The following is a 26,311-nucleotide window of genomic DNA, read 5'->3' as shown; positions in this document are numbered from 1 at the left end:
TCTCCCTGCCCAGCAAAGGCAGTATGTATCTGCAGGAAGCAAAACACGGGAGCAACGAGCAGTACTGAGCTGTGGGAGGCTCTTCTGTGCGCTGGGGCTACTGCCTTAGGGGGGGCTACCAAGGAGAGACAGGGGCCAGTGACACTGTGTCCTGCTCACAGCGCTGTTGGTCCCAGTGTTCAACATAGGAGACAGACCTCCCAGAAATCACAGTCTGTTTGGGCAGGAGAGCAGGAGTTACTCGCCTTTGGGGTTTGAGATCTTACTGTTCCCCCTTTCGTGTGCGTTTCTTTCTCTCCTGGAATATTACAAATGGTCAGGAGAAAAAGGCATTTTGGTATGCAAACTGGGGCTGCTGCATTGTCCCGTGAACTCAGCAGCAGGTTTAAGGAAAACACAGGTGGAACAAGGCTTCTGAGGGAACTGCAGCTGCCAGCAATGCAGGAAACTTTTCTTGGAAGAATTACAAAGCCTCAGCCTACCATGTCCCTGGAAAGCCAGGGGCTGTGCACTCCTGGTTCTGGCTCTTCCATCTTGGACAAATGCACCCTGCAGCCTTCTTGCACAGAGCTTTTTTTCGTCCTACATTTGTTTCTCATGAGCACTGCCACTAAAAAACTGCCCTAGTCCACCTCAGAGGCAGCTGCAAGGCAGTGCTGGGTGGAGTGATGACTGAGTTAATGTTTGCCAGGCCCCCTCTGAGGGCACTGCGGGGGGTGACCTCCAAAGGGACTTCAGGTAGTTTCTGCTTTGGACTGCGTTGGATTGTAATTAAGGGGGAAGCTGACAGCGGAGATTGGTAGGTATTGGAGTGGTGAGGAATGTAATGGGCTTGGGATGGTGCTTTGATCTGCTGGCTGGTACCTAGAAAGGTTGTTTCATTGGATGCACAAGGCTAATGCTGAGTAGACTCACACACGGCCCTGACTCTGATCTGAAAATGGGACTGCCAGTGCTGGCTTTGTGGGAATTAAAAGGTATTGAGGGTTGTTCTGGCAATGAGACTGGGTCATCTTTTCCAGTGAATTGTCTGGACCGACATGTCCATGTAGCCCCAGACAAAGTGGCCTTAATCTGGGAGAAGGATGAACCAGGAGAGGAGGTGCAGGTCACGTACAGGTCAGTACTTACCTCTGAGCATACGAGACATGTATCGCAGCATGCACGAACACTGCACAGGGCCCATCTGCTGGTGTGCATCTTGTGAGGGGGATACAGCATCCCTTCACATAGATAGACCAACTGTATGGTGGCTGTTGGCTTGCCTGTGCTGATCTGCTCCTTCAGCCTACCTCCTGATTAACCCCCTGGGCCCCGGGGAGTCCCCCCCAGCTGGGGAGGCAGGCGTAAGCCCCTCATGGCAGCACTGCAATGCTTGTAGGTAAGACCACGCTGGGAAGGTCACCCATGCGCCTTCCCAGCAAGGTTCCCATTGCCTAAACTTGCAGGTAAATGGTCTGCAAGACAGGCCAGATTCACAGCTGCATGAGTGTTGGGAAGTCCCATGCTCATCCACACATCAGTAACGCTGCTGGGTTTGGCACTCTGGGAGGACTGCCTCTCCAGCCCTGCTAGGTTGGTCTGGGCTCCCCCAGCCAGCTCAATTTGCCTGCTCTCTGCCACAGAATCCGCTTAAATCCCTCTGCATGCAGAGCGAGTCCCTCTGTCCTCTCTGGCTCCAGACTTCACGTGACAAACCTGACCATCCACCCCTGCCAATCTCCCTGCATGGAGAGCCCTTCCATGAAATGAGTCACTGACAGCCAAGCCGCAGTTCCTGGGAGGGATGCTTCTCGGGAAAGGCATTGTTTTGCTCATCGCTTTCCTACAGCTGTTGTTCTCGCTGCTGGGCACAAGCTCCGGAGGACTTGACCTTCCCAGCTTTAGCAAAGCACAGGGCCCTGTTTTCACAGGGGGAGATATCTAACTCCTCACGTGTAGCCTCCAGCCTTGCAGGGTAATGTGTCACTCCAGTTGTACGGGCTGATAATAAATGTGCAGGCTGTCATTGGGAAAGTCAGCTGAGGCGGTGTGGGCTTGCTGAGCTGGAAGAATTGCCTGTGGCTATTGCTGGCCCTATGGCTTGCTCCTCATGCTGGCCAATGAGAGTGGCAAGCTCTGTACAGAGGCCATTCTGATTAATTTCTTTTCCATAAATAACAGCCTGTGTTAGTGACTGTCTTCTCCTTTCCTTCCCACTGACATTTTACAGCTCTCCCATGGACTTCCAGCATGGGGGGTTAGGGTCCGTAGGGATGTAACCTGTGAGTGACTCTGAGGCCCCCCACCTTTACGCACTCAGGTAAGATGTGCAAGAAAGCCTCTAACTGTGCCATTGCTTCTTTGGGCAGGGAACTGCTGGAGCTGACGTGCCGCCTGGGAAACACCTTGAAACGGCAAGGGGTGAAACGGGGTGACAGGGTGACAATCTACATGCCCCCATGCCCGCTGGCTGTGGCTAGCATGCTGGCCTGCGCCCGCATCGGGGCTGTGCACACTGTGGTGTTCGCCGGTTTCAGTGCAGAGTCCCTAGCAGACAGGATCCGGGATGGTAAGAGCCAGTGGGTAACAGGGACATGTGTTTCCCTTGGGGGACAGAGCTTGTTGGTTTGGCAGCTGGGTGGTCCAGGGTTGTGCTGATGGCAAAGGTTTTCTGAGTAAGACTCCCTGGGCTAAGTGAAGGTGTCCTGCCCTGATGTATGGACATGGAGCAGGGATTAGCACCTCAGGAAATGGCACGGGCTCACTAAATATCTTCCAGCCCGTGGGATGGGATGGTTCTCTCCTTCATCCAAGGGACTGAAGGGCTGGGATACAGAGTCTCCTCTGAGGGGACACAACACAGGTGGGAATGAATGGGAAACAAAGATGCAAAGCTGGTGGTTTTGCTAAATGGAGGACATGAGTAATAGGGGCTGGGAGACAGAGTGCAGGGGTCATGGTAGAGCCATGCAGAGGGGCAGAGCTGCTTACATGGCTCTTCTGCCTTCTGCAGCCCAGTCAGAGACGGTGATCACAGTAAATCAGGGGCTGAGAGGAGGCAAGGTTATTGAGCTAAAGAAGACAGTGGACCAGGCTGTGAAGCAGTGCCCAGGAGTGAAACGGGTCCTGGTTTGCATGAGGACCGACAGCAAGGTTCCCATGACAGCCCTGGATGTGCCACTGGAGGAGGTGAGAGGCTGCTCAGCACTACTGCCGCTTCCTCTGGGCAATGTGCCCGCTCTGGGAGCAGGGACAGGGGGTGGAGAGAGGGTCCTGGCTGGCCATGACAGTTTTGCTGGCATTGACATGATGTGGGGACATTGTCCTGCAGCAGCAGCTGGAGCTGCACATGAGTGCAGGACAGTCCCAGGAGCCCTCAGGATGGGTAACTGGTGGCTCTTCCCACAGCACCAGCCCTGCACTGTCAGGGGCAGGCAGTGTGAATCAGGGCTCGCAGCAGGGTGGACCAGGGGCTAGAAATGCCCCTGACACAGGCTGACACGTTGTGAGCCCAGCCTTGGACTGCCACTGCAGTCACACACTGCTCTGCTGGCAGAGCTGGCACCCCTGTGAGTGCCGCTGGCAGCTTGTGTCCAGGGAAGCAGGCAGCGAGGTTGCTCCTGTGCCTGTTACTCGTGGCACGCAGGATGGCCAGGCTGCCAACATGGAGCACTGTTTCTGAAGAGATGAGCCTTGATGTGCATTTCTGCTAGCTCCCTGGAGCTAGCAGAGGTCTCCCTGCCTCGGCTCATCCCATCTGCAAGCAATTAGCGCTAGAAAGGTTTCCTGGAAGACTTCTGTGTGGGTCAGAGCAGCGGTGGTGTAAAAATAGCTGCCTCTTACTCAGCAGGTCTGCTCTGGCTGAGGAGAACATTTGCCAGCTCAGCAAGGCAAAAGGGAGTTCAGGCTGGCGAGCAAGGGGAGCGGAGGTGCAGAGGCAGGGAGGGTGGTAAGGGGGGGAGCAGGGTGGTGCAGGTGCTCAGAGGGAGGCTTGGGGGAGAGGTGCGCAAGAGGGTGTAGGAACAACACAGGGAAGCCTGTGAGACCCCAGGAGAGAACTGCTGTGCTCTCTCCTGCAGGAGATGATGAAGGAGGATGCATGCTGTGAGCCTGCTGCCATGGACAGTGAAGACATGTTGTTCCTTCTCTACACGTCAGGCAGCACCGGCAAACCCAAGGGTCTGGTTCATTCCCAAGCTGGTTACTTGCTGTTTGCTGCTCTCACGCACAAGGTAATGGATCTCAGGCACAGCGTGCTCATGAACTAGCAGTTCATAGGCAGTGCAGGGAATAGATGTGCTGCCTTGTTGCACCATGAGCTCATCTTTATCCAGAGAAAAGTCTCTGGGGAGCCCTCCTAGAACATCAGCCCTGTAGAGCACATCTGCCTACAGGTAGTGGGGAAGAGCAACACAAGCTCCGGAGCAGGGCCTCCCAAACACATACTCCTCTGACATACCTTCTTGGCTTTCTTCTTTCTTTCACTGCCCTATCCTAGATGGAATCATTGGGTGGGATGCTCAGCCTTGCAAGGATAATTTTCTATTACTGGGTGAGGAGGAAGAAGCCAATTTTCTCCTAAAACTCTGGCTTGTTTTCCCTAAGTGTAAGTACCCCAACTCAGGTGGGAGATTGAAGGCAGTGCTTCTGGGAAGGGCACATTTAAGGATATCTGTAGAAGTTGGTGAGTGCCCTCAAGACAAAGGGTCTATACCTGAAGAGTGTGGGTCATCTTTGGGAAGATGAAAGCCTTTAACCCCTAGCATGCTGAAAGCAAATTTTAACAGAGCTGGATGAAAGGGCACTGAGCACAGCATGGAGCTGCACTTGGCTGCAGGAATGGTTGCAAGGGACATTTCCTAAGACATTACATGGAGTCCTCTGGAAGAGGGAGTTCCTCTCTGAACAGTCCTTTAGCTTTGGATCTGGCTCTTCTTGTGTGTGATTAAAGTTCCAGTAGTGCCTCAAACCATGCACCCTATACAAGCTCAGGGCTGGCTGGGTCTTCTCTGTCAGCCGTGAGTGCTGGAAGCCAGACCCCCTGGCGGTGTGTGCAGGGGGTATGTGGAAGCCCTTGGTTTTCCTGTGAGCTAAGCTGTCTGCACAGCTGTGCCCAGCACAACATGTGAACCTCTCAAAACTATCAGAGCTGGTTTGCGAGAGCCAGGGCTGCCATCCCAGAAGGGCAATGCAGGGAGCAAGCAGCGTGAGGCCATGTTAGCACTCAGGAGCGCAGGAAACTGCAACACAGGGCTGGCATGCTGCAATCTCTCAGCTGGATGGGGCAGACTGCTGCTATCATAATTCACCGCTTGGTTAAAAAAAGACAGAGCAAGCAGGGGAAGTTTCCATTACGAGCACCCTGGAACACTTGAGGCCCCGGAGTCCCCAGCTGGCAGCCTGCAGACAGGGAGCTGCAGGAAGAGAGGGGAAGGTCTGAAGCAGCAGATGCCAGAGCAGAAGGCGAGGAGTGATGGGCTAGTGGGAGACTGTCCGCTGGGGAACTTCCCTGGCACCAAGTAAAGGAAATGAAGGAGAGTGCTTGAGGAAGCTGGACATGTTGCTGCCAGTCTGGCGGCACTCAATTCTGCCCTGCACAGGCCAGGCATCATTCTCTCATACTCCAGCCTTGCAGCTAAGGGTCTCCTGAGGAATAAACGGGGCAGCGGGAAGGAGAGCTTGTTCTGCTTTCTGCCTGCCTGCAGGCACAGGGCTGTGCGCACCCAGCTGAGGTGGAGAGGTGCCAACTCCTGCGGGCAAGCTGGGGCAGCTCTGGGCTGAGGCATGTCACGGTCCCCCTGCTTGCTGCCTCAGTGCTCCTACGCTGGGCTCCTTGCTGAGCTCAGGGTTTTCCTGGGTGTTTACTGTGCGTTTGGAACCCAGCAGTGCCTGCGGGTGGCTCATGGAGTCTTCTGCCACATCGCCCTTGCCTACAACTCCTCTCCTTCAATGGGGTCATGTAGGTGCAGAGGAACCATTCTCACCCTGAAAGTTGTCCCGTTTTGATGCTACAGGATACTTGGATCAGCCTTGTCTACACATCAGCAGAAGGAAGGAAAGGCTGTAGCTCTCTCCTCTGGAAAAGAGCAAATTTGGCCATGTTGGTTTTTTTTTTTAAGGTGTGTCTCTCCTCCCTGCACCCACGTAAAGCACCTGACTTTTTTTTTTTCTGATAATGTTTTAAAAAACTCTCTGCAGGAAGAAGGTGTCCCTTCCCTGGTGGGAAGACAGAAGGATGCAATAATATTAGAGCTGAGAGAGGGTACACTGCTCCCAGCTGTCCCCCTTGCTGGGGGGCCCAGGCTGTACCCCTCACTGCCTCTCTTCTCTTGTGCAGTACGTGTTTGACTACCAGGACAGGGACATCTTTGGCTGCGTGGCAGACATCGGCTGGATCACAGGGCACACCTATGTGGTCTATGGCCCCCTCTGCAATGGCGGCACCACAGTTCTTTTTGAGAGCACTCCCATCCATCCTAACCCTGGTGAGTAAGAAGGTGTCTCAGGGGAGCTGGGACATGCTACAGCCACCCTGCGAGCCCTGCAGCAGGCAGAGAGCTGGCAGCTTGATGCCAGGACAGAGGCAGCGATGGTTCTGCTGCCGCTGTGCCTGGTGGAGAGCTGCGAGGGGAAGAGCCTTTTCCTCTAGTTAGGAAGCCACTGCTGCTTCTCCAGGGCTGAAGCTGTTTCTCCCTGTCCCTCCCTGGAGCAGGGAGAGTAGCAGAGCTAGGTGATGTGGAGGAAAAGGGGTCGCTGGCTGCTCCTGGTCTGCTTTATTCCTTCCCAGCATGGGATTAGGTTGGCTGAGGGTCCAGGCATCGCTAGAGAGCCCTTGCTCTCACCTCCTCTCCCTCTGAGTCTTGGGCCGGGAGGACCCATGTGGATGGTTACTGGCCCTGTTTCCATTCCAGGCCGCTACTGGGAAACAGTGGAGAGGTTAAAAATTAACCAGTTCTATGGGGCGCCCACTGCCATCCGCCTACTCCTGAGATATGGCGACGAATGGGTGAAGAAGTCTGCCCGCTCTTCTCTCAAAGTGCTCGGCTCAGGTAACTGCTGGTGGCATGGGCTTCAGCATCAGGTTGTGCATCCTCCCACAAACGCCAGGAGCAGCAGCACATGAGAGCGGAAAGTCGGGAGACTGTGCCACAGGGGTGGCTCTGCAAGCAGGGCCTGGCAAGCTGTGTCTTTGACCTAATCTTTCAGCTCTGTCCCCTTGTCTTTCTCCTTGCAGTGGGGGAACCCATCAATAAGGAGGCGTGGGAGTGGTACTTCCGTGTGGTTGGCGAGACACGGTGCCCAGTAGTGGACACGTGGTGGCAAACTGGTGAGATACGTATGACCCCTTGTCCCAGCTTCTGCTCTCCAGGGCATTAGGAGTGACCTGCTGCTTTGTTGGCCAAATGGGAATGGTTATTACTGACATTCTTGTATGAGCAATGCCATAAGGGGCCACAGGCACCAAAACATGAAAGAGAAATGGCTTTTAAAGCTAACCCAGAGAAACACGGGGAGTTGACGGTAGGGAGCAGATCTCTACTGCACTAAATAAGCAGACTCATCCTTCTGCAAAGAGCCTTCCCCAGCTCTCTGGCAAACCTAGCCCCAGCCTGTGGTCCAGCAGAGTGCAATGAGGGCCAGGGCAGAGGCTGGTGGCCAAGCAGTGCTACCTGGCTTTCCTCTTGACTCTGACTTTGATGAGCATTACAGTTTCTTTTGCTTCAGAAACAGGAGGCATCTGTATCTCACCCCGTCCTTCTAATCCTGGAGCTGAAATCCTTCCAGGCATGGCTATGAGACCCTTCTTTGGGATCAGCCCCTCCCTCCTGGATGACAAGGTACATGTATAACCCACAGCCCAGGCACTGGCTCAGCCTGCTTTCCCCCAGGCACTCACAGCGTGTATGTGCTGATGAGAGTGGAGATCTGTAAGCGCATCTTTCCTGATCACTTCTGCTAGACAGCAACCTTCTTTACTGGAAAGGGAGTGACAGTGAAGTTGTTCTTCCAATGAGCACAGAAATTGAGTTGTTTTGTAGCTTGCTCTATCCTGACGAGACATTCTGTGCTTGGGCCCCCTGTCACATGTCTTTCCAAGGTGAGGTAACCAGGCATGAACAGCCAGCCTCCCTGGGGGGACACCGTGTCCCACCATGGTAGGCTGCTGGTTGCAGACATCTGCAGTGAGAGACTGAGCCTGTCCCCTTGGAGTCGGGGGCACTCGCTGCCTTCCCTGACATTTCCATTGCAGGGCTGTTAAACAGGCAATGACTAAACATTCCAAGTACCCTCAGCCATGGTTACTAAAAGGTAACTGTTTTACAGGGAAATGTCCTTCTGGAAAACAACATCTCTGGAGCCCTCTGCATCTCACAAGCCTGGCCAGGTATGGCACGAACCATTTACAATGACCACAAGAGATTCTTGGAAACCTACCTAACTCTGTATCCAGGTAAGGAAAATGCATGGCAGGTCACTGCAGAGGTGTTTGGATGGGTCTGCCTGCCAGTTTTCTGCATGGGGGCAGGACTCAGGAGAGCTGGTACTACTGCTTCATTCTTCCACAGACCCTCCATGGTTTGAGGCTCTTCATCTCCCCCTGCCTGATACCTCAGTGCTGCCCTGGGAATGGGTCTCTCTTACCAACCATCTCCATTGGATCACATGTGGTTTTAGGGCAGTGGATTTGCCTTTCTGCCCCCAGTCCCCTTGAGCACAGAGAGGCCTCTTGGTGCATCTCTTGTAAACCCTGTTGGCTTCTGTCACTCATCCAGAGGTGCTGAGCAAGCCCAATAATGTGTGTGTGTGTGTCTTGATGTGAAGCTTTGCTTTGGTGTAGGAACGCAGTGCTCCCGGCTTGCAGTGGTAAGGCAGGCTGGGTGTTAGCCAGCACACTGCAGAATGAGGGAAGGAGCCTGAGATAGAGCAGGTACCAACAGAGGCAGAAGGCTAACGAGGAAGGTAGGAACCTTCACCATGAGCAGCTGAGGTAGGAGCAGAGCACATGAGCCCTGGTGCCAACAGAGAGGAGCAGAGGGCAAGGTGAGAGCACAGCTGGTGAGCAGCTCACACGCCAACTGCAACAAGTGACTAGGCCATGGTTCTGGCCACTGCAGGGTTTTTCTTCACTGGGGATGGCGCGTATCGTACCAGTGAGGGCTACTACCAGCTGACAGGACGCCTGGATGACATCATTAACATCAGCGGACACCGGCTGGGCACTGCAGAGGTGGAGGATGTTGTGGTAAGAGGTGTGGGTGGGAGGTAAAGCCACCCAAGGTGACAGTGAAGGTGCACTGGTGGTGCTCAGGGAAGCCTCTTTGAAAAACCTGGACAGAAACACACTGCTGCTGCAGCAGCAAGGAACAGCACTGGACCCACAGCCTGCCTGTGGCAACCGCTTCTCACCCTCTTCCCTCCCAGTCTGGCTCTCTGCAGCAAGGGAGGGACAAAGCCTGGTAAGGTTGATGTTGTAAATGGATGAATCTCAAAGGGGCAGCCGGGCATGTTAGGGAGGAGCATCCATAGGCCAGTAAAGATTGTGGGATCCTGTGGAGCAACCTGGAGGCACAGAACAGGGTCTAGAAGGTGCAAGCCTAAAGCAGCTGGGGTGGGGGGGGAAGACTTGTGTTTGCAGACAGACTTGCTGAGGCAAGAAGGAAAAAGGGCAGAGGCCATCTGAGGCCCTTCCTTACCTCATGGCATTACTGTGGGCTGCAGCAGCCAAGCCAGGTCAGGGCAGCTCCAGGTGGTAGCCATGTTGTAAATGGATGAATCTCAAAGGGGCAGCCGGGCATGTTAGGGAGGAGCATCCATAGGCCAGTAAAGATTGTGGGATCCTGTGGAGCAACCTGGAGGCACAGAACAGGGTCTAGAAGGTGCAAGCCTAAAGCAGCTGGGGTGGGGGGGAAGACTTGTGTTTGCAGACAGACTTGCTGAGGCAAGAAGGAAAAAGGGCAGAGGCCATCTGAGGCCCTTCCTTACCTCATGGCATTACTGTGGGCTGCAGCAGCCAAGCCAGGTCAGGGCAGCTCCAGGTGGTAGCCAGCCTGCCAAAAGCACTTAGCCAAACCCCAGCCCTGTTCCCTTCCAGAATCACCATGCGGCAGTGGCGGAGTCTGCTGTCATCGGCTACCCACATGAGATCAAGGGAGAAGGTAAGATGCTTGCTTTTCTGCCCCTGAAATGTCTCTCCCAGAGCTATTGCACTGCAGTGGGAAGTGGCACTGTCACACCAACCCCTGGCAGCAACGCTGTGCCAGCACTGTACGGCATCTTAGCGGGGATCTTAGCACAGCCATCACAACCTACACGAGACCAGCTGGGCTTTGCATAAGGCGCAGCACCATGGCCAAAAACACTTACAGCTCAGGCTACAGAGCATCCCCTGAGGCTACCTGCAGAGGGACCTCTCCTGGCACTAGGTCCAGGCAGGCTCTCAGGAGCATGCTGCGCACAGTGCTCAGTAAGCTGGTGGTCCTTCTGCCAGGAGCCTATGTGTTTGTTGTGCTGAAGAAGAACAGTGGCTACACACAGGAGACTCTCGCTGCTGAGCTACGGGAGCTGATCTCAAAGAAGATCGCTAAGTATGCAGCTCCAGAGTACGTTCAGGTAACATGTGAAGGCTGGTCCAACACCCACCCTGACAACCTGGCCACCCCTTTCCCTCAGCCTTAGCTCTGCTCCTCCCCATCACAGGTCACACACCGGCTGCCCAAGACACGCTCGGGGAAGATTATGCGTCGGGTACTAAGGAAAATCGTGGAGGGCAAGGCCAGTGAGCTTGGGGACCTAACCACCCTGGATGACTATGAAGCTGTGCAGCAGATCATAGAGGGACGCAAGCGCCTGGTGGAGGGGCAGAAGAGCTGCTAGCTTGGCTCTGCCAGCAGCCACCTCCTGCTCCTCCACTGCAGAACCAGGGCCACATCCAGAAATGTCACTAAGCAACTGGTGGCCAGTAAGCGCTCAGAAACCATATCTCCACTGCAGTCTCAGTGACCTCTCCACGACACAGAGACCCTCAAAACCTCTCTCTCCACCCATCTGCAGGAGGCAGGGGAGAGAACATGACTCAGAGGCAGAACAGTAAGGGGAGGCGAGCTCTCTTTCCTCCCCTAAAAGCAGAGGGCTAAAAGCCCTCCTTGGGTTTCCTTGTGCCTCACAGTAGCTGTGGAGGTAGCAGCAGGGCAGGATGCCCAGCCCTGGAGAGGTAGATTACTCCTACCCCTGCTCTGCTCTTCAGCAATAGTCTAGTTCAGGACCATTGCCAATATACAAGCATCTCCTCCAAAGCAAATCCCAGAAGGAAAAGCAATCTGGTTATAAATACTGACTCTTCTCCATAAACATTGTTGGAAAACAGGCCGTGGATTTTAATACAAAAATGTTCCTGTAACCCTCTGCTGGCACAGAGAGGGGCATGTCTCCCCTCTCCTTATGACATTCTCCTCCCCTTACAATGCATCCCCTGGCTCCTGCTGGGGAGCACAACCCTCAACAGAGCCACAGGTACAGAATTCTGTTCTGCAGAGCTGTGTATCAAAGAGACAGAGGTCCCAGAGAGGCACAGAGGGCAGAACAGGAGGCTGCATCCTAGCCTCGCACCACTGCATCCTGGACAAGGGGAGGTTCCTCTGGCTGCGGCTTCTACAAGCCCCACGAGGCAGCATCTTCTCTTTGGGAGGCCTAGCAGCTCAGCCCTTTCCCCCCATGAGAGGCAGGAAGACAGGAGAAGGGGGCTGGGAGAAGGATGGCTCCTGGCAGAGCACACCAGGAGTTCAGGCTTGGCTCTGTGTCCATCAGCAAAGTCCAGAAGCTGGTCTTGCACTGGATGAATCTCTCATTGACAGCCACTGGCTCAGCAGCTCTGTGTCTGCTATTCAGAGCTCTCCCATGTATGTGCAGGTTCTGCGGCTGGCCAGACAAGGGCATGTCTTTCAGCATCCTTCCCCAGCTGGGAGCCGTTTCATCTTCTCGCATCGAGTGAGCTCCCATCTTCCCTCCCCATGAAGTTTCAAAATCCAGCTATGGAACTGCAATTCAATAACACAGTGACTGAGGGATGTCTCCACGATGGCATGTCCTCCCACAATGAGGCTCTCCAGCCTCAGTCACTCCCTTCTGCTCTCCAGGGACCCTCTTTGCCTCCCCCCTGTCTTGCCACCACCAAGGAGGCGTGGAGCACTGTCTCCCCATCTCACCTTTTCCAGGCTGGCCCTGTGTCCCACGCTGATTAGCGTCATGCCCAGCTGAAGGCACACACGGTACAGTTCATGCTCCACCTCTTCTGTCAGGGCACTGGTGGCTTCATCTAGCACTGAAAGAAAAGTCGTAAGCCCCACAAATCCTCTCCCAAATGGTCATCTCCCCATAGGCAAAAAAAGAGCAACTGCCAAGAACATTTAATATATCAACCGGCATTGACCAAGAGCATCTGCAGAAAGCAAGTGAGGAGAAGCCCAAGGACTCTGATTTTCCTCTGGCACAGCTGGTGTCAGTCAACTGGAAAAGCTGCCCTTCCTCACAAGCCCTCGAATCCACCCAAACAGTGCCATTCACCTCATTCCTCTCCCTCAACAGCTGCCAGCCACTGCCTCATCCCCACTGCCATGAAAGCCAAGACGTGATCTTCTCAAGGCAGGCCATGTGCCAGAGCACCAGGCTGAGCAGCAGCCTCTGCACTGCCCTCACCCATACCCCACCTGAAGCATCCAGGACAGCCTGAGGCACCTTCCAGTCAATTAAGGGTAAATACTACAGATCTGGAGCAGATAAATTCAATTCGGTTTACAATATCTCTACAGCTTTTAGTTTGCAATCCACAGGTTCCTTCTGCCTAGACAGCACCAAGCTGTGCTGCAAGGCTTCAGGGGAAGAGAGGTACTTACACGTGGCTACTTGCTACTGATACCAGCTCTGTTCACTCACACCCACCATGCCCTCAAAAGAAGTCCTTCAACAGCCCCCCCCAGTCACTAGCAATCTAGGTGTGCAAAGGAATTAACCCCATCTGCTAAAGGGAGCTGCTTCTGTGATCTCTCAGGACCGTTTCTCCCACTGCTACTTGTCTTCTTTTGCTGCATTACAGCTGAATTTCCCACATCACTTCCACAACCCTGCAGAGGTTCACGAGCTTCAGATATGGCAGCTGACACCATGCTCCCTAGCATGCACGCTTCTTTACGTGGCAACTGGTGAGCTTGCCGAGAGGGGGCGTCTTTTGGTGCCATTGGACCTGCACCAAGAACATTAATCACTAGTTCCACAAGAAGATAATGTCTTATCTACAGCTTCTTGATGTACCACCCTCCACACAATGAAATGTTTTCACCCCTGAATCCTCTGTGTGCTATGCTGCTAAACTAACGGCCAAGACGAAGCATACTCCTACCAAAGAAGGGTTTTCATGAGCTGTGTCTGTACCAGCTTCTCTTTACACCAAAGACCCTGCCTTTCCCCCCTCCTCCCCCTCCTTTTCTTTCGCAGTCACTCACTCACCTGCATATTTGGGCTGGAGGTAGAAGAGCCGTGCAAACGAGAGCCTCTGCATCTCCCCTGGGGACAGGATGTCATACCTGCAGCAGGGTCAAGATTCAAAATCTCCCTCAACAAAAAGAGCTCGTTTGCCAAAGAGCTTATGGTTGCTGGTATCGGAGACCCCAGCAAGCAACTGTCCCTGTGCGTCCCCCATCCCCCCCCTCCACGCTGGGACTGGCTCTGCACCCCCGTGCACAGTCAGCTGCCTGCAGAGCAGCATGGCTGGTGATTGCTGCCATTGATGTTTGGGGTATGAGGGCCCCTGTATACCACCCACCTCCCACAGGACACAGATGTTCATAAGTCCACCAGCAATGTGCACCTGCTTAGAAGTGTTCCCCACCCAGAGGGATCACCCAAACCTTACCAGTTCCACTCCACCTGCTTGTCCAGTCCTTCAGCCCTCACCAGCAAATCAGTCTGAAGAGAGCACAGCAGACTTGTGAACACAGCCCCCAACCCTGTCAGCCCACAGCCCTGAGCATAACCACTCCCTTCCTGCTACTCTCTTTTCCCACTTGAGCTGAAGTTGCTCCGTATCCCTCCTCCTCTGCCTGTCCCATGGACAGCCCTGTCCCAGCTGCAGTCAATGTCCCCGCATGCATCCAGCACATGGTCACGCTGTGCTGCCACAAAACCTCATCCCTTCTTTCCCCTCTGGCAGCACCAGGAAAGAAGGCAGCAGCCCTGCTGGGGACTCACCAGCCCAGCCAGCTCCAGGAATCGCACAATTCTCTCATCATCTGCAGACCCTAGGGGACAAAGCAGTAAAGCATGAGCAAAGTCACTGTGTGCTGAGGCCACGGCTGCAAGGAGGAGTCAGTGGACAGGAAGGAAGGATTGGAGGATATCCTGAGGTCCAGTGTAGCTGACTTGACCACTTAACTATATCAGGTCCTGAGCTTTGGCACAGAGAGCTCCCAAAGACTGACCTTAAAAATTTTAACCATGCCTGTGAGCAGCATGCTAGGAGGCAGCTGGGCTCCACATGGTCCCACCATGGTCACAGATGGATACAGCCAGAACACTTCAACTGCCAAGGCCCTGCCCACCAGCTGCTCTCTTATGACTGACTGCCCATTGTATGCTGCAGGTGGTGGAACCACAGGAGCAGGGCCAGGTAACAGCCAGCAAAAGGATCCTATGTGGGAGAAACCTTAGGGTGAGCCAGCTGTGGAGCAGAACATACACTTGAGCTGGTACCACCAGCAGCTACGGAAGCTGAGCAGAAGGGCCGTGCATCTGCCATGGACCTCTCTGAAGATGCTGAAGAGCCACAACAGTAGCTGATGGCTGCAGTTACTCTCTGCAAGACTGACTCCCAAGTGTTTGAAAGCAGCACCTAACACTGCTTCGCTCAGACAGAAAATGAAACCTGGACATCTGCAAGCTGCAGCAGACCACGCATGGTCTGGCTTAGGAAGAGGACAGAGGAGAGAAAGAATCCATGTAGTCTGACCTTGACAGCATGCAAGGTCCTGGGACATCATTTGAAAAAGAAGAACAGTGATAGATGGAGCTGGATGGAAAATGAGATGAAGGCAAACGTGGCTTGCCCAAAGGCAGGTTGTACAAGACAGGTATATCCCAACAATATCGTACCTCAACATATATCACACGTCTAGCACAACATGCAGAGCATGGCCCGCTTGTCCTCATTGCATCAAGAGAATATGTTCTTATCAAGAGAATATGTTCCCTCTCAAAAGGGAGGGGACACAGAGCTGACCTTAACCTACACTAAGGTAAATCTTCCAGGGAAAAGCAGAGAGCAACAAAAGCAAAATGGAGCTGACACCACAGGGTTGGCTAATTGCTCTAATGAATTTCCACATACCTGAGACCGGATAGATCTCCTTCAGGGGATAGATCACCTGTTTAACAGAGCAAAAGAAGCCATGTCAGAGGGAGCTGGACACAGTCCATCAGAGATGTAATGGGGATGGCAGAATCTTGGGCACGAGGGAAGGAGCAGCCACAGGCATCCTCCCTCTTGCAGGCCTTTCTGCAGCACACAGGTTCACAGGGCATGACCACAGCTGGGAGCACAGCTGGGGCCAGAGCAGAGGCAGCCCCTGGGCTCACCTGCTCGCGCAGGCTTCCATCAGTGAAGAAGGGCCTCTGTGGCAGGAACACCACTCCCCGGGGGCCAAAGCAGGTCAGCATCTTGATGCTCCCTGCACAGAGACACACTCATGCCAAGCCTGCACCGCCAGCTGGCAACTCCTCACTGTCCCCTGTGTAGTCCCACCCCGTGAAGTAGCCAACAAATCCCAGCAAAGGTGTATTTGCAACAGAGGGAAAAGCAATGAGAGCCAGAGCAGAGTATGGGATAGAGAGAAGTGTCTCTAATGCATTGGTGACATGTTCACCATCACAAGGTGGCACTGGTCTCACAGCCCCACACTTGCCACTATCCAGACTCAGGGCAGTGCTGGGTGAGAAAGCAAAGGCTGTGAAGAGCAGCAGTCCTTACCCCGCGTGCTCTCCCAGAGTCCCCCAAGGACTCTCAGGAGAGATGTTTTCCCTGTGCCAGTGTTCCCCACAATCATCAGGCTGTTTCCTTGTGAGATTCTGAGGTTCAAGTCCTTGATGAGCAGCTTGCCAGAGGATGGCACCGAGAGCGTCACTTGCTCCAGAAGGAAAGCTGTGTCCCTTGGCACTGGGTCCTCCCCAGACTGTCTGCTGGGCCACCACCAAGACAAAGGAGAGATCTGGGGGTAAGCGATCATGCCAAGACTGGCAAGGATCAGGCACCTTAGACCTCCTGTGCCTCTGTGACAGCAGCCCTGCCTCATGTGCCCCGGGAATAACATATCACAGTAAGCACTGCCTGCTCCAACCAACTGCATGCAACAGGCTGTGACACCAAGGGCCACCTCCATCCTGTGACAGCCCCACACTCTCGTATGTAAGCTACAAGCCAGACTGTGGCTGAGAGGAGACTCACCCATCCAAATCCCAGCTGGCTTTGGCTTCTGAGTAGTTATCATTTTTTTTTCTGCCAAGGTTCAGCAAGGTCTCCTGCAGTTCACCAATCCTAAACAAACAAGAGGTTGAATAAATGCCAGGGACAACTCCAGCAGCCTCCTCACAATACCCAAACCTGTCCATGCTTGCTCACAAGCAACTGTTTCTTATCTATTTAGCATAGACCTGGGCAGTCTTGTCCCACACTTCCCTTTTCTGCTGAGACCTGCCCACAAAGAAGCTCACCTGTGCGTGTAGCCAGCTACATCGGTCATGGTGCTGGAGAGATCTATGAGCTGGCTGAAGCAGCTGATGAGGTAGATGGAAACAAAGGCATTCTGGGGAGAAATCACATGCCAGTGCAAGGGTCAGTGCTGAGCTGAGGCACTGCCCCTTCCTTCATGGAGGCAACCAAGGAGTCCAGACATTTGGCCACATCAGCAGTCCCAGCAATATGAAGGAGGGGTGGAAAAGTCACCCAGGGTGGTGGGAGTGAAGATTACCATATTTGGATGGAGCAGGGCTTCCCTGCTCAGTACAGCAGTTTTTGCCAGGTGGCCACATCTCCTACAACCCAGGGATGGTGTTTGCAGAGTGCCTGTGGGCCAGCCTGGGGCCCAGCACACTCACCCCAACTAAGTCACGCAGATCTGTGCCACCAGCCCTGCCCCAGCACCGTACATGGCTCAGAGCAGGGCGTCCCATCCTGCAGCGCCCACATAGGTATTTTTAGCTCTGCACTCTCTATCACAAGCCAGTTTTGATTATCTGGGAATGAGTCAGGTCAGGAAGGCAAATGCAAGCCAGGTCAGCCTCACAGGTGGCCAGGCTCACCACGGGAAGCAGCCCAGGACAAAACCTGGACCCGCAGCACTGTGCAGACCCAGTTCCCACCCACACTGCTGAAAGCCAGAGGCTTTCTGACCTCACGTTTCTTTTAGACACAGAGGTCTGAGCTAGGAAACACTTACGTAGATGTGTCCTTCACAGGTCTCACCCCCAGGTTAATCATATACCAGTTGGCTCCAAGCTCCCATTTCCACGCCACCATGGGCAGGGACAGTCTAACCTGAAGGTCAGTTGCTGCAGGTTATCCAGCCCCAGTGCCACCAGCCCCCCAACAAAACCTCCATCCTCAGCGCTCACTCACCATCCAGTGGGGTCTGGGAGATCACTTTTAGCTCACCTTGCTGACGAGGGCGCTGAGCTCTGTTGGACTCAGGTCATTGTAGACCCCAGAAAAGATGGGAATGGCAATGACCACATAGCTCAGGATGCTTCCCAGGTAGTCAAAGGTGTTGATCCCAACTAGGCAGAAGCACATTGAGAGAAGACAGTGAGTTAGGGTGGGAAGACCTATGGTCTTGCCTCAGCCCTTCATGGTGCACCAGAGCAGAAGAACCCATTCTGCAGGACAGCACAAGCACCAGAGTGAAAAACCATTTGCCAAGCAAAGAGCACTTTGGAACAAGCCCCTGAGCAGAGAAACATCACCCAGACACACAGCTCAGCAACTACCATGAGACAAAAGCCACTTTGCCTGCTTGTTTCTACATTTCAGGGGCCTGGCTGACCCACAAGAAACAGGAGGGAGGGCAAAAAGGAAGCTCTGCGGTGAGATGGTTGGCCATGAAATCTGTCTTGGAGCACAGAAAGACTTAAGATCCCAGACTCCCATAGAGACACCTGCGTTCAGGGCTCTCCCTCCCTTATGCTGCTCAGAAGCCCACTGTGCTGGTTAGATGAGGAAGACCTGTTTTGATAGTGGTCATTTAACGCCTAAACTTGGACCCAGTGACAATGGGAGAAGGGAGATTTTCAGGGGACAACTATGCTCAAGGGACAGGCTCTACAGGAAAGAAGTTTCCACAGCTCCCAGCCACATATACAATTGTCTTCCACAATGCTCAAGCCCTTCCCTCTCTTCCTGGCCATTGAATACCTGCCTCACAAAAAGCACAGATTCCTGCAGATTTCCCTTTTGGGGCTTGTGTTCTCTGACTCAGTTGGGTCTTCCACAACTTTGCTCTCTTCTAGGCTTTTTCATGACAGGATTCCCATTTAGGACTGCAGGAGGCACCCTCTGTTCACGCTCAGGGCTTTCATGCACTAGCAAGAGCTGGGAGAGCAAAACCCAGCACTGCTGCTCTAACAGCAGTGCTGGCCTGCAGGCCACAGCAATGGAGCTGCATACACCCCACTTCACCCCCAAACTCCGCACTCACTGTATAGCCACAGCTCCTTGCCTATCAGCTCCCTCTGGGTCTGCAGCAGGCTCTGCAGCCTCCGGTCCGTGCGCATGTGCTCCACTCGCCCAGCCCTGTAAAATAAGATTGCAACGTGTCACAGACATCCCCAGAGCACCACAATGAGGTCAAAGCAGGGACTTTAGGACTGAGGCTTGGAAGGGGTCTGGCGCCTTAGCCTCCAAGGAACAGGCTCTTTGTTGAGCAGGAACTGAACAGCCAAGAGCACCTTCTTGAAGAGCTTCACCAAGAAACTCTGGCTGAAACAAGGAGCCCTGCAAATCTCTCCCAAAGCCCATGGATGCTGCTGCTGCATACAGGAGGAGGCGAGGCAAGGCCAGACACCATCAGCGAGGCCCCAGCCTGGAGCAATGCACACCCAAGGTCACACACACCTTTCAAGCAGAGCCTGGTTGGAGGAGAAGGACAGCGCCGCTACACAGCTGGAGCCAGAAAGGATAAGGCAGAGGCAAGCCCAGGAGGTGACAGCAAGCCAGCACCACCTGCACAGCCAGCAGCCCCAGCCCACCTCTTCCCATTCCCCACCCTGGAGGAGAGCGACACAGACCAGCCCGAAGCAGTGCAGCCTGCAGTGTGGGTGACCCCAGCCCCACAGCCCCCCGTTTCCCAGGGGTGTCTTCACAAGCATTAGGGGGATCAGTCACCCACCACCCCAGCTAGCAGTGATGCTCCCACAGCCAGGCTGAGCCAGTAGCACAAGGAGGCACATCTCAGCTCTAAACCATCACCTTTCAGCAAGCCTGGCAGCTCCTTCTGCTCTTTTGCAAGGGCTGGGCTGCCCTCAGGTGGCAAAATGCAGAGAGCGCTCCACGTCTCGCTCCAGACTCCCACCTGGCGTGGCAGCTATTGCCCCGGCCACCCAACCCACGCTTGTGCCCAGCACACACCCATGCTCCCACCACGGTCCATGAAATGGGGGAGTCACTAGGGCCCTAGCAGATAGGGCCAGGAGCTGCACAAAAAAAGTACAAATTAAGTAGAGAAGTCCAGCAATCAAAACCAGCCACTCGCCACATGCTCCTCCTATTGCAGAATTCTAGGAATGCAACCTTTTAAAAAAATCCTTTATTCTTAATTAAGATTCATACCATGAAAATGCCTGGTTTTGTACAATTCAACTGAATTCTAGTTTCCCACCAAGTGAAGCTTTTCTACTAATGAACGGTACTGAAGTTAAGACACTCCATTTTCTGGTATAATAATAATTCACTTTCCATTTTCTACTTAGTAATAGAATAAAAAACTTCAAAACTGTGAGGAAAAGTACTGCAGCTTAAACAAGGCATATAATTAGATCTTCTCCACTAAGAAAAATTATCATTAACCAGTAAGAATCAACCAGTCTACAAAAAAATAACTCAAACTTGCCAGTGCAAACCAAGATTGATTTCAGTTATTTAAATCAGAGTTTCATGCCTGTCAATATAAATCTTTATGAAATCGACAATTTTGAATCAAACCACTTTGGGGACAGCACGACAACACTTGAAACGCTCAGACTTTACAGCATGAAGGAGCCAAATACAGATCACAGGCAGGGAAGACCAGAGACAGGACAGCTGCTGCTTGCTTACATTCCCAGAAGAAGCACAGTTTCACCAAGGCACAGGGCAAAGGCCTGACAAGAGAGGAGCAACAACCTCCTGCCACTGACCTGGCCCTTTTCCTGGGTTCTAGCCATTTCTGTGAAACACCTTAAAAGGCTCCAAGCAGTAGCTCAACAGACTTCAGGGCATCACCACACAGGAAGGTGCTGTCGGGCTCCTGACTGTGTGCTCAGCTCTGGGGTAAATGGCACTGAGAAAATTCAGAGAGTAGCAGTACAGTGTTGGGAGGGTCGGGGCACAGTGACCTAGAGGAGCAAGCAGAAGTAAGGAGGCAACAGCTAGCATACCCACAGAAGACACACAGATTAGCAGCAGCAGGATGAGGCCAGAAGCAACCTGCAACAAGTCCCCAGGGGAACATCCCAACAAGATGCAACGAGACCTCAAGCAATCTTCCAGGTAAGGACCCAGCAAAACATCAGCAATGGTCTCCAAGCCAGCACCAAGCCTGTATTAGGCCTCTGGGGATATCAGAAGGGAGGCAGAGAAAAAATAACTGTCTCCAGCTGCTGTGGAGTATTTCTGCAGACAATGCACAGAGTGCAAAGGAGAACAGAGCATCAGGGCTGTATGATGCTGCAGCAGGATGGAGGGGACAGGAAGCTCTGGCTGCAGCAACAGGACTTGGACTCCTCTGAGATACATGAACACAACAAGGAAGTCCCGAGCTGGGAGGAACCTTACGAGGACATAAAGAAATGAACAGTACTGACCTGTAGAAAGCAGCTGGTTCCGCATTGACACGAATCTGCATGTGCTTGAACCTGGACAACCCAAGACAAACATCATCGGGATTGTGCACAAATGCCCAGCAAATTATGCAGCCAACATTCTTGCTAAAGGAAACTGATCTTGCATCTGTCAGAGCACTGATCTGAGGCATCTCGACAGAAATATTCAATAGGCTCAAAAAGGCACCAGAGACCAAGGCTTAGCACTAGGTGACATCATTCTGGGCCAGCTCAGCGGCACATTTGTTTGGTATCCTGCTCTCTGTGCACATCATCTCAGCCCTTGGGCCTCCCATTTGCTAGCCCAGAATCTCCACCACACAGAACCAGCACAACCAACTGCCCTGGTCTTGGCTCCCTGTGCCACACCAGCTTCTGCTGCTGTCCCCAGATGCCCTCAGCCTCAGGGAAAGCTGCAAAGCCCCTGCCACACACCCAGCCAACCCTGCAGGGGAAGGGGAGGATGAGTTACAGAGCACATGGAAAGACTGTGCTGTTGTGGGCACTTCATGAAGGTGATGGTGAATCAGAAACCTGATTTCTGTCAGTAGATGCAGTTCACTGAACCTGGATATGAACCCAAAGAAGTGCCATGTACAGTTTTCTTCAACACATCCAATGCCCTAGCAGAGGCACCTGCAACAGCAATGAGCAGGCAAGCAGCCCGGAGGCTGAATCAGTAGACTGAACCAAGAGCACTGCCTGCCATGACACAGGGCAATGAAAGGGGTGGTGGGGCTCAGTACACGGACTTTGGGGCAGCACTGCACAGGTAGGTTTCTCCAAGTATAGGCAAAGTTGCTGACAAGAGAACTAGCTGCATACATAGCACTGAACAGGGACAAAAATGCAGCTTTTGCAGGAGCTGCCAAGAGGCAGTGAAAACGCTGCTCTTCTGGGACTCACCTGAAATCCCCCTCCAGTTTTTCCTGCTGCACAAGTTTAGACACAATTGGGCTCATCAATACCTTGTTGACAATCGTCCCAATAATGAAGTACCCAAAGATGCTCACCGGGCCTAGCCAGCCTGTGCTACAGAGGGGGAGAAAGAGAGGTCAGCTAATAATCCAAGCAAAAGGACACCCCAGCACCCTTGGGCTCAAGCAGTCAGAGCCCTCAACTGCGACCTCTCTTGGCTTTCACAGAGGTTTGCGGGCCAGCCACCGCACACCCAGCATCCCCAAGGCAGAATTCCCTTTGGAGTGCAGAGACCACTCACCCACACATACAAGAATCCATTATAACGTGGGTGACAGGCTCCAAAAATAGCACAGGAAAGAGGCATGAAAGCAGGGCCCAGATGGGTCCTTACCTGTGGAAGCACTGGTATGTGTAGTAGGCCAGTGTGAAGGGCGAGATGATGAGCTTGCTGGCCATGGAGCTGAGCTGCCTGCAGAACCTCTCCACATCCTGGCTGATGCGCTGGTCCCTGCTCAACACAAAGACCCACTGAGACTGTTGAAGTCTAGGAGCAAGAACCAGTGTTAACTCCCTAACATGGCACAAGCCAGGCTGTTTCATTGCCTGAACTTAGGACAGGGTGCAGGTGAACAACCCTGCCTGGAAAGGACCTGCAGTTGTGACTTCTGTTCCCCATGTAGGAGACAATTTCCATGGCCCAGCAGGACCCACCGAAGGGCCTTCCTGACACCCAGGAAGAACAGCTCCTTTCACCCTGTTCCCTGTATTAACCCCTTGTTCCACTTTCAACAACATTGTCCAACACTGTGCTAAAGGTGTCTGCAACCTTGTCCTTTACTCTTCTCCTGGAACTACTCCTGTACTACCAAATACTGCCTCTCCCCCAAACCTTCAGCACTGGTGCTACAGTTCAAGCACTAGAGCTACCAGGACTGGCTAGGGCACAGACCAGGTCTTTAGCAGCTGTTGGATATTTGCAAACGCTTCCGTCAAAGCCACCCTTCCACAGTAGCTGGTCCCTTTGCTCTGCCTGGAATGGTACTCTGGTCCCTTTTGCCGCAAGGAAGAAAGTGCTTCCACCCACGCCCATCCCACAGGAGCAGGCAGCAGCACACCGGCATCGCACCATCGGTAGCAGGCACACGGGTGACAGACCCTCAAGTCCCACCCATCCCACTGCTGAGCAGAAGCTGCACTTGGAGTAACTAGAAAGGAATTCAGCATATTTACTCCCTCAGCACCTCATCTGTCCAGAGCAAGTGGATGGGGGCTTCAGTCTGATGCACAAAGCACAGGTAAGAAAGACCATGACTGTGAATGCTGGAGTCCAGAATGAAGAGCAAGGCTGGACTCCTGCTTAGCCATCGGTGCAGATACAGCCACAGGGACATTCATCTCTCAACTCTTTTGCAGTCCTGGAACAGCAATGGATTTAATTTTGGGGTAGCTCTCACCCTGACTGACCTTACAGTCGTTATTTTTCCTTTTCCTCAGACTGTAATTGTTCCCATAAAGTTATAATTTAAGTTGTGCTATAGACTCATGGCAGGATATTGCTTTTTATGAGCTATTAAGCAACATATAATGATAACATATAAACATCAACTCAAATGCCCTGCTAGGAGCCGCAAGTGTTTGTTTGCCACTCAGAACCCACTCTTCATTCCTTCTAGGTGGATGAAACCGTGCATCTAACAGTCAGTTTGGTTTGCACTGCATAACGGGAGGTCATTTTGTCACTCTAGTTTATTCTCTAAGTACCCAGTGAAGGGAAAAAATTCTCAGCGTGGAATTGCAAGACAAAGAGAATTTTTGTAGTGGCACCAAAAAAGACACTAAACAGTAAGATTGGATGTTTGAGCAGAAGCAAGGTGGTAATGAAAAATACTCCACAGCAATCCCACACAGTCAGTCTGCTGAGGTCAGGAGAGCTGGCTCTATTGCTGTGGAGCAGACTGACCCAGTTATCTCATGCATTTCACTGCACAATATGAACACATTCCTTGGTTAAAAATAAACCTGAGGATGATAGCTATGTGGCGAGGAGCCTCCGTCCTCCTCTTTTCTGTTCCCCCCTGCAAAAGGAAAAGACAGGCGTGCAGGAGATTCTGGCCATAGCCAATGTGCTACACTGCCTGGGAAGTGCTGCAGGCCTTGGTGACAGGCATGGCTTTTTAACCTCTCCTTGCAACTCCTTAGCACTGCAAAACACTATCAGAAATGAACATTTAACAAGGGTGGGAGTAACCTCAACAGCGGCTGAAAAGTGCATCAGCATCATGAAGCTGTGATTTCATGTTTGGCAGGAGGGCTGTTTGACCCAAGCTGAGCCCTCTCCTTGCTTGCTGTTCCCCCTGCACACAGCTGGTTGCTCTTATTCGGGCTGTCTCCTAGCGCTGGGCCAGCAGAAGGAGCCAGGGAACCAGTCTGGCTGAAGAACGATACAGACAAAAAAACACCTGAGATACCCAGCACAATTTCACTGTGCAGCCACCACAGACCACCACGCTGTGCAACAAAGGTGCAAGGACAGGCAGCCAGGAGCACTGAGCAGAAGCACAGAAGCTGCTTCAGTTCCTTGAGGTCACCATTATCAACAACAGTTAGGAGACCCTGCAACACAGCCATTTCTCACAGGGACCTGGTCTCTGGTGCCATCAATGTAAGAGATGGCACCAGTGCAGCGACTAGACCAGGGGTGCCCCCTCCAGGGGAATAGAGCCTAGGGTCTCAAAACAACTATATAAAGTCACACAATTTGGAAAAAGTTATGCCCTGATTTCTAGTTTTTCAGCAAGTATTTAATAATAACTTCTTTAAACTTGAGGTGAAAAAAAGCCTCTACCTCTCACATGATATCTAATATAGGATCTTTAACTCTTCAAAGCACGTAACTACGACAGCAGTGTCCTGTGCGCAAGGACAGGCTGGAAGGCCAGAGTCAGCAGGCAGCTGTAAGGAAGGGAGGTGTTTGATCTTCGCTGCACAGCCCACATAGATCAGCAGTTCTGCAGTAAGCAGGACAGCGCACAGAGCAAACTGGAAGGGGATCTCGGGTTGGGCTGGGATAAGCAAGGAGGGACTGAATGCTCCTCCTTCTCTCATATTTCAAGTCACCCCTGACATTTCCTTCCTAGAAACAGGATAGGGGAAATACAGCCCTCATACAGTGCAAAACAAAGCCCTTCCTGGACGTGGCTCCCAAGGGTTATCAAAATCACTAAAAACCCAACTAAACAAAACTGTGTTCAGCTGGAGACTCTGGGGCTGAAGTTCAAACAGAACAACAGGGAACATCCTAACGCACTTGCTCCGTGAAGACCAAGGACAGGCAGTGCTCTCTGACTCCAGCCAGGCCCTTTGCAACGTCACACTGAGTCAAGGGTTGAGTTTGCAGATAGCACGTTTTATAGCAGCACTAGATCCCTATTCTGCCAGGCGTCCATGTTCCTCACACCAGACACATCCTACGCCTAAAACCATCATGACCATCAGCCATAGGAATTCCAAGCAACGGGTAGCACCTCCCACCCAAGGCAGGTGAGGGCATTTGCGCCTAGATGGCAAAAGCTTCTAGGGCTCAAGCCCCTACCCAGAGACAGAAAGAAGTCAGGAAAAGGTATGGAGCAGCCCATGAGAAGCCAAGTGAGAGGCTGAGAGAAGCCACAGCAGCCTACGGGTTATCGATGTCCTCACGCAGCACGTGCAGGCTGTAGTAGACCTGGCCCTGGAAGTAGCAGCTGTGGAGATATTCGGTGAGGGACTTCCTCCAGCTCACGTACATCATGTTGCAGATAAACTGGTCAAAGCTTTTTAGCTGGAATGAGGGCAAGGAGACAGAGAAGAGATGAGCAAGAAGAACAAGCATTTTCCAAAATTAAATAAAAGCTAACAGTTTGTACCAGTGATCCATCCCACACATAGCTACCTAGCAAGGCAAGGGCAGACCCAGACCTTCTGTCACCAGGATCATGCCAGGAGCCACGGGCAGCCTTCCCCTCCTTCCCCTCCCAAGACATGGGAGCCTCTGGCCCGTCTTACCGTGGAGTTCACTATGATCAGGGTGAGGGCGACGGCAGTCAGTGTTTTGAACCCGGAGAAGTCCTTGTTGCCTAGGACCTCATAGTACCGGCTGGGGATGACGCCGACCTGGTAAATGACCAGCTGCTCTGGGGGTAAGAGGCAAGCACGGCAAGGGAATGAAGGACAGCGGTGGCATGGCAAGGGGCGGGGGGGGAGCACGGGGGAACGGGGAGCAGACGTGGGGTGCAGCCCCCCAGCCCAGGCTCACCCA

The 26,311-nt window shown here is 53.0% G+C and overlaps 2 protein-coding genes across 7 annotated transcripts in view; one reads left to right on the top strand and one right to left on the bottom strand.

The window, feature by feature from the left end:
- Window positions 1–10,857, top strand: part of LOC104133237 (acetyl-coenzyme A synthetase 2-like, mitochondrial) — an 11,658-nt gene extending 801 nt beyond the window's left edge. Inside the window, exons 2-14 of the mRNA XM_035902065.1 lie at window positions 1,023–1,119; window positions 2,352–2,551; window positions 2,996–3,171; window positions 4,062–4,214; window positions 6,320–6,467; window positions 6,894–7,031; window positions 7,217–7,309; window positions 7,708–7,820; window positions 8,308–8,434; window positions 9,099–9,226; window positions 10,076–10,139; window positions 10,472–10,593; window positions 10,681–10,857. Of these exons, the coding sequence (XP_035757958.1) occupies window positions 1,023–1,119; window positions 2,352–2,551; window positions 2,996–3,171; window positions 4,062–4,214; window positions 6,320–6,467; window positions 6,894–7,031; window positions 7,217–7,309; window positions 7,708–7,820; window positions 8,308–8,434; window positions 9,099–9,226; window positions 10,076–10,139; window positions 10,472–10,593; window positions 10,681–10,857 (1,736 nt within the window). The remainder of the gene's footprint in view (window positions 1–1,022; window positions 1,120–2,351; window positions 2,552–2,995; window positions 3,172–4,061; window positions 4,215–6,319; window positions 6,468–6,893; window positions 7,032–7,216; window positions 7,310–7,707; window positions 7,821–8,307; window positions 8,435–9,098; window positions 9,227–10,075; window positions 10,140–10,471; window positions 10,594–10,680) is intronic.
- Window positions 10,858–11,414: 557 nt separating this feature from the next.
- On the bottom strand, window positions 11,415–26,181 carry ABCD4 (ATP binding cassette subfamily D member 4). 6 transcript variants are annotated; one of them, XM_035902076.1, is made up of 17 exons: window positions 26,059–26,181; window positions 25,695–25,834; window positions 22,409–22,525; window positions 22,003–22,128; window positions 21,079–21,129; window positions 18,717–18,811; window positions 17,678–17,799; window positions 16,738–16,829; window positions 16,472–16,561; window positions 15,998–16,206; window positions 15,607–15,698; window positions 15,359–15,395; window positions 14,454–14,662; window positions 14,224–14,273; window positions 13,483–13,559; window positions 12,186–12,301; window positions 11,415–12,017 (listed from the first exon to the last, which is right to left on the bottom strand). In XM_035902076.1, exons 2-17 carry the CDS (start codon window positions 25,802–25,804, stop codon window positions 11,922–11,924), a joined length of 1,689 nt encoding a protein of 562 aa, XP_035757969.1. In that variant the 5' UTR covers window positions 25,805–25,834; window positions 26,059–26,181; the 3' UTR covers window positions 11,415–11,921. The 6 variants fall into 6 exon arrangements, 5 of the variants coding, with proteins under 5 accessions (XP_035757969.1, XP_035757970.1, XP_035757966.1 ...); XM_035902077.1 differs by lacking the exon at window positions 14,454–14,662 and adding an exon at window positions 13,889–13,941; XM_035902073.1 differs by having other exon boundaries at window positions 15,998–16,203; window positions 26,059–26,140.
- Window positions 26,182–26,311: the final 130 nt, after the last annotated feature.

This window comes from Egretta garzetta, unplaced genomic scaffold (genome assembly GCF_000687185.1).
Source record: "Egretta garzetta isolate BGI_Z169 unplaced genomic scaffold, ASM68718v1 scaffold79, whole genome shotgun sequence".
NCBI lineage: Eukaryota > Metazoa > Chordata > Aves > Pelecaniformes > Ardeidae > Egretta > Egretta garzetta.
The sequence above is the reverse complement of the archived record's forward strand: the minus strand, read 5'-3'. Positions and strand labels throughout refer to the sequence as shown.

Coding starts and splice junctions, on each gene's coding strand:
- ABCD4 (XM_035902076.1), bottom strand. CDS start 25,804: ATGATGTACGTGAGCTGGAGGAAGTCCCTCACCGAATATCTCCACAGC. Junction 16,830..17,677: donor TCAGCGCCCTCGTCAGCAAG/GTGAGCTAAAAG, acceptor ATTTCTCCCCAG/AATGCCTTTGTTTCCATCTA. Junction 14,663..15,358: donor GGAGATCTATCCGGTCTCAG/GTATGTGGAAAT, acceptor TCTCCCACATAG/GATCCTTTTGCTGGCTGTTA.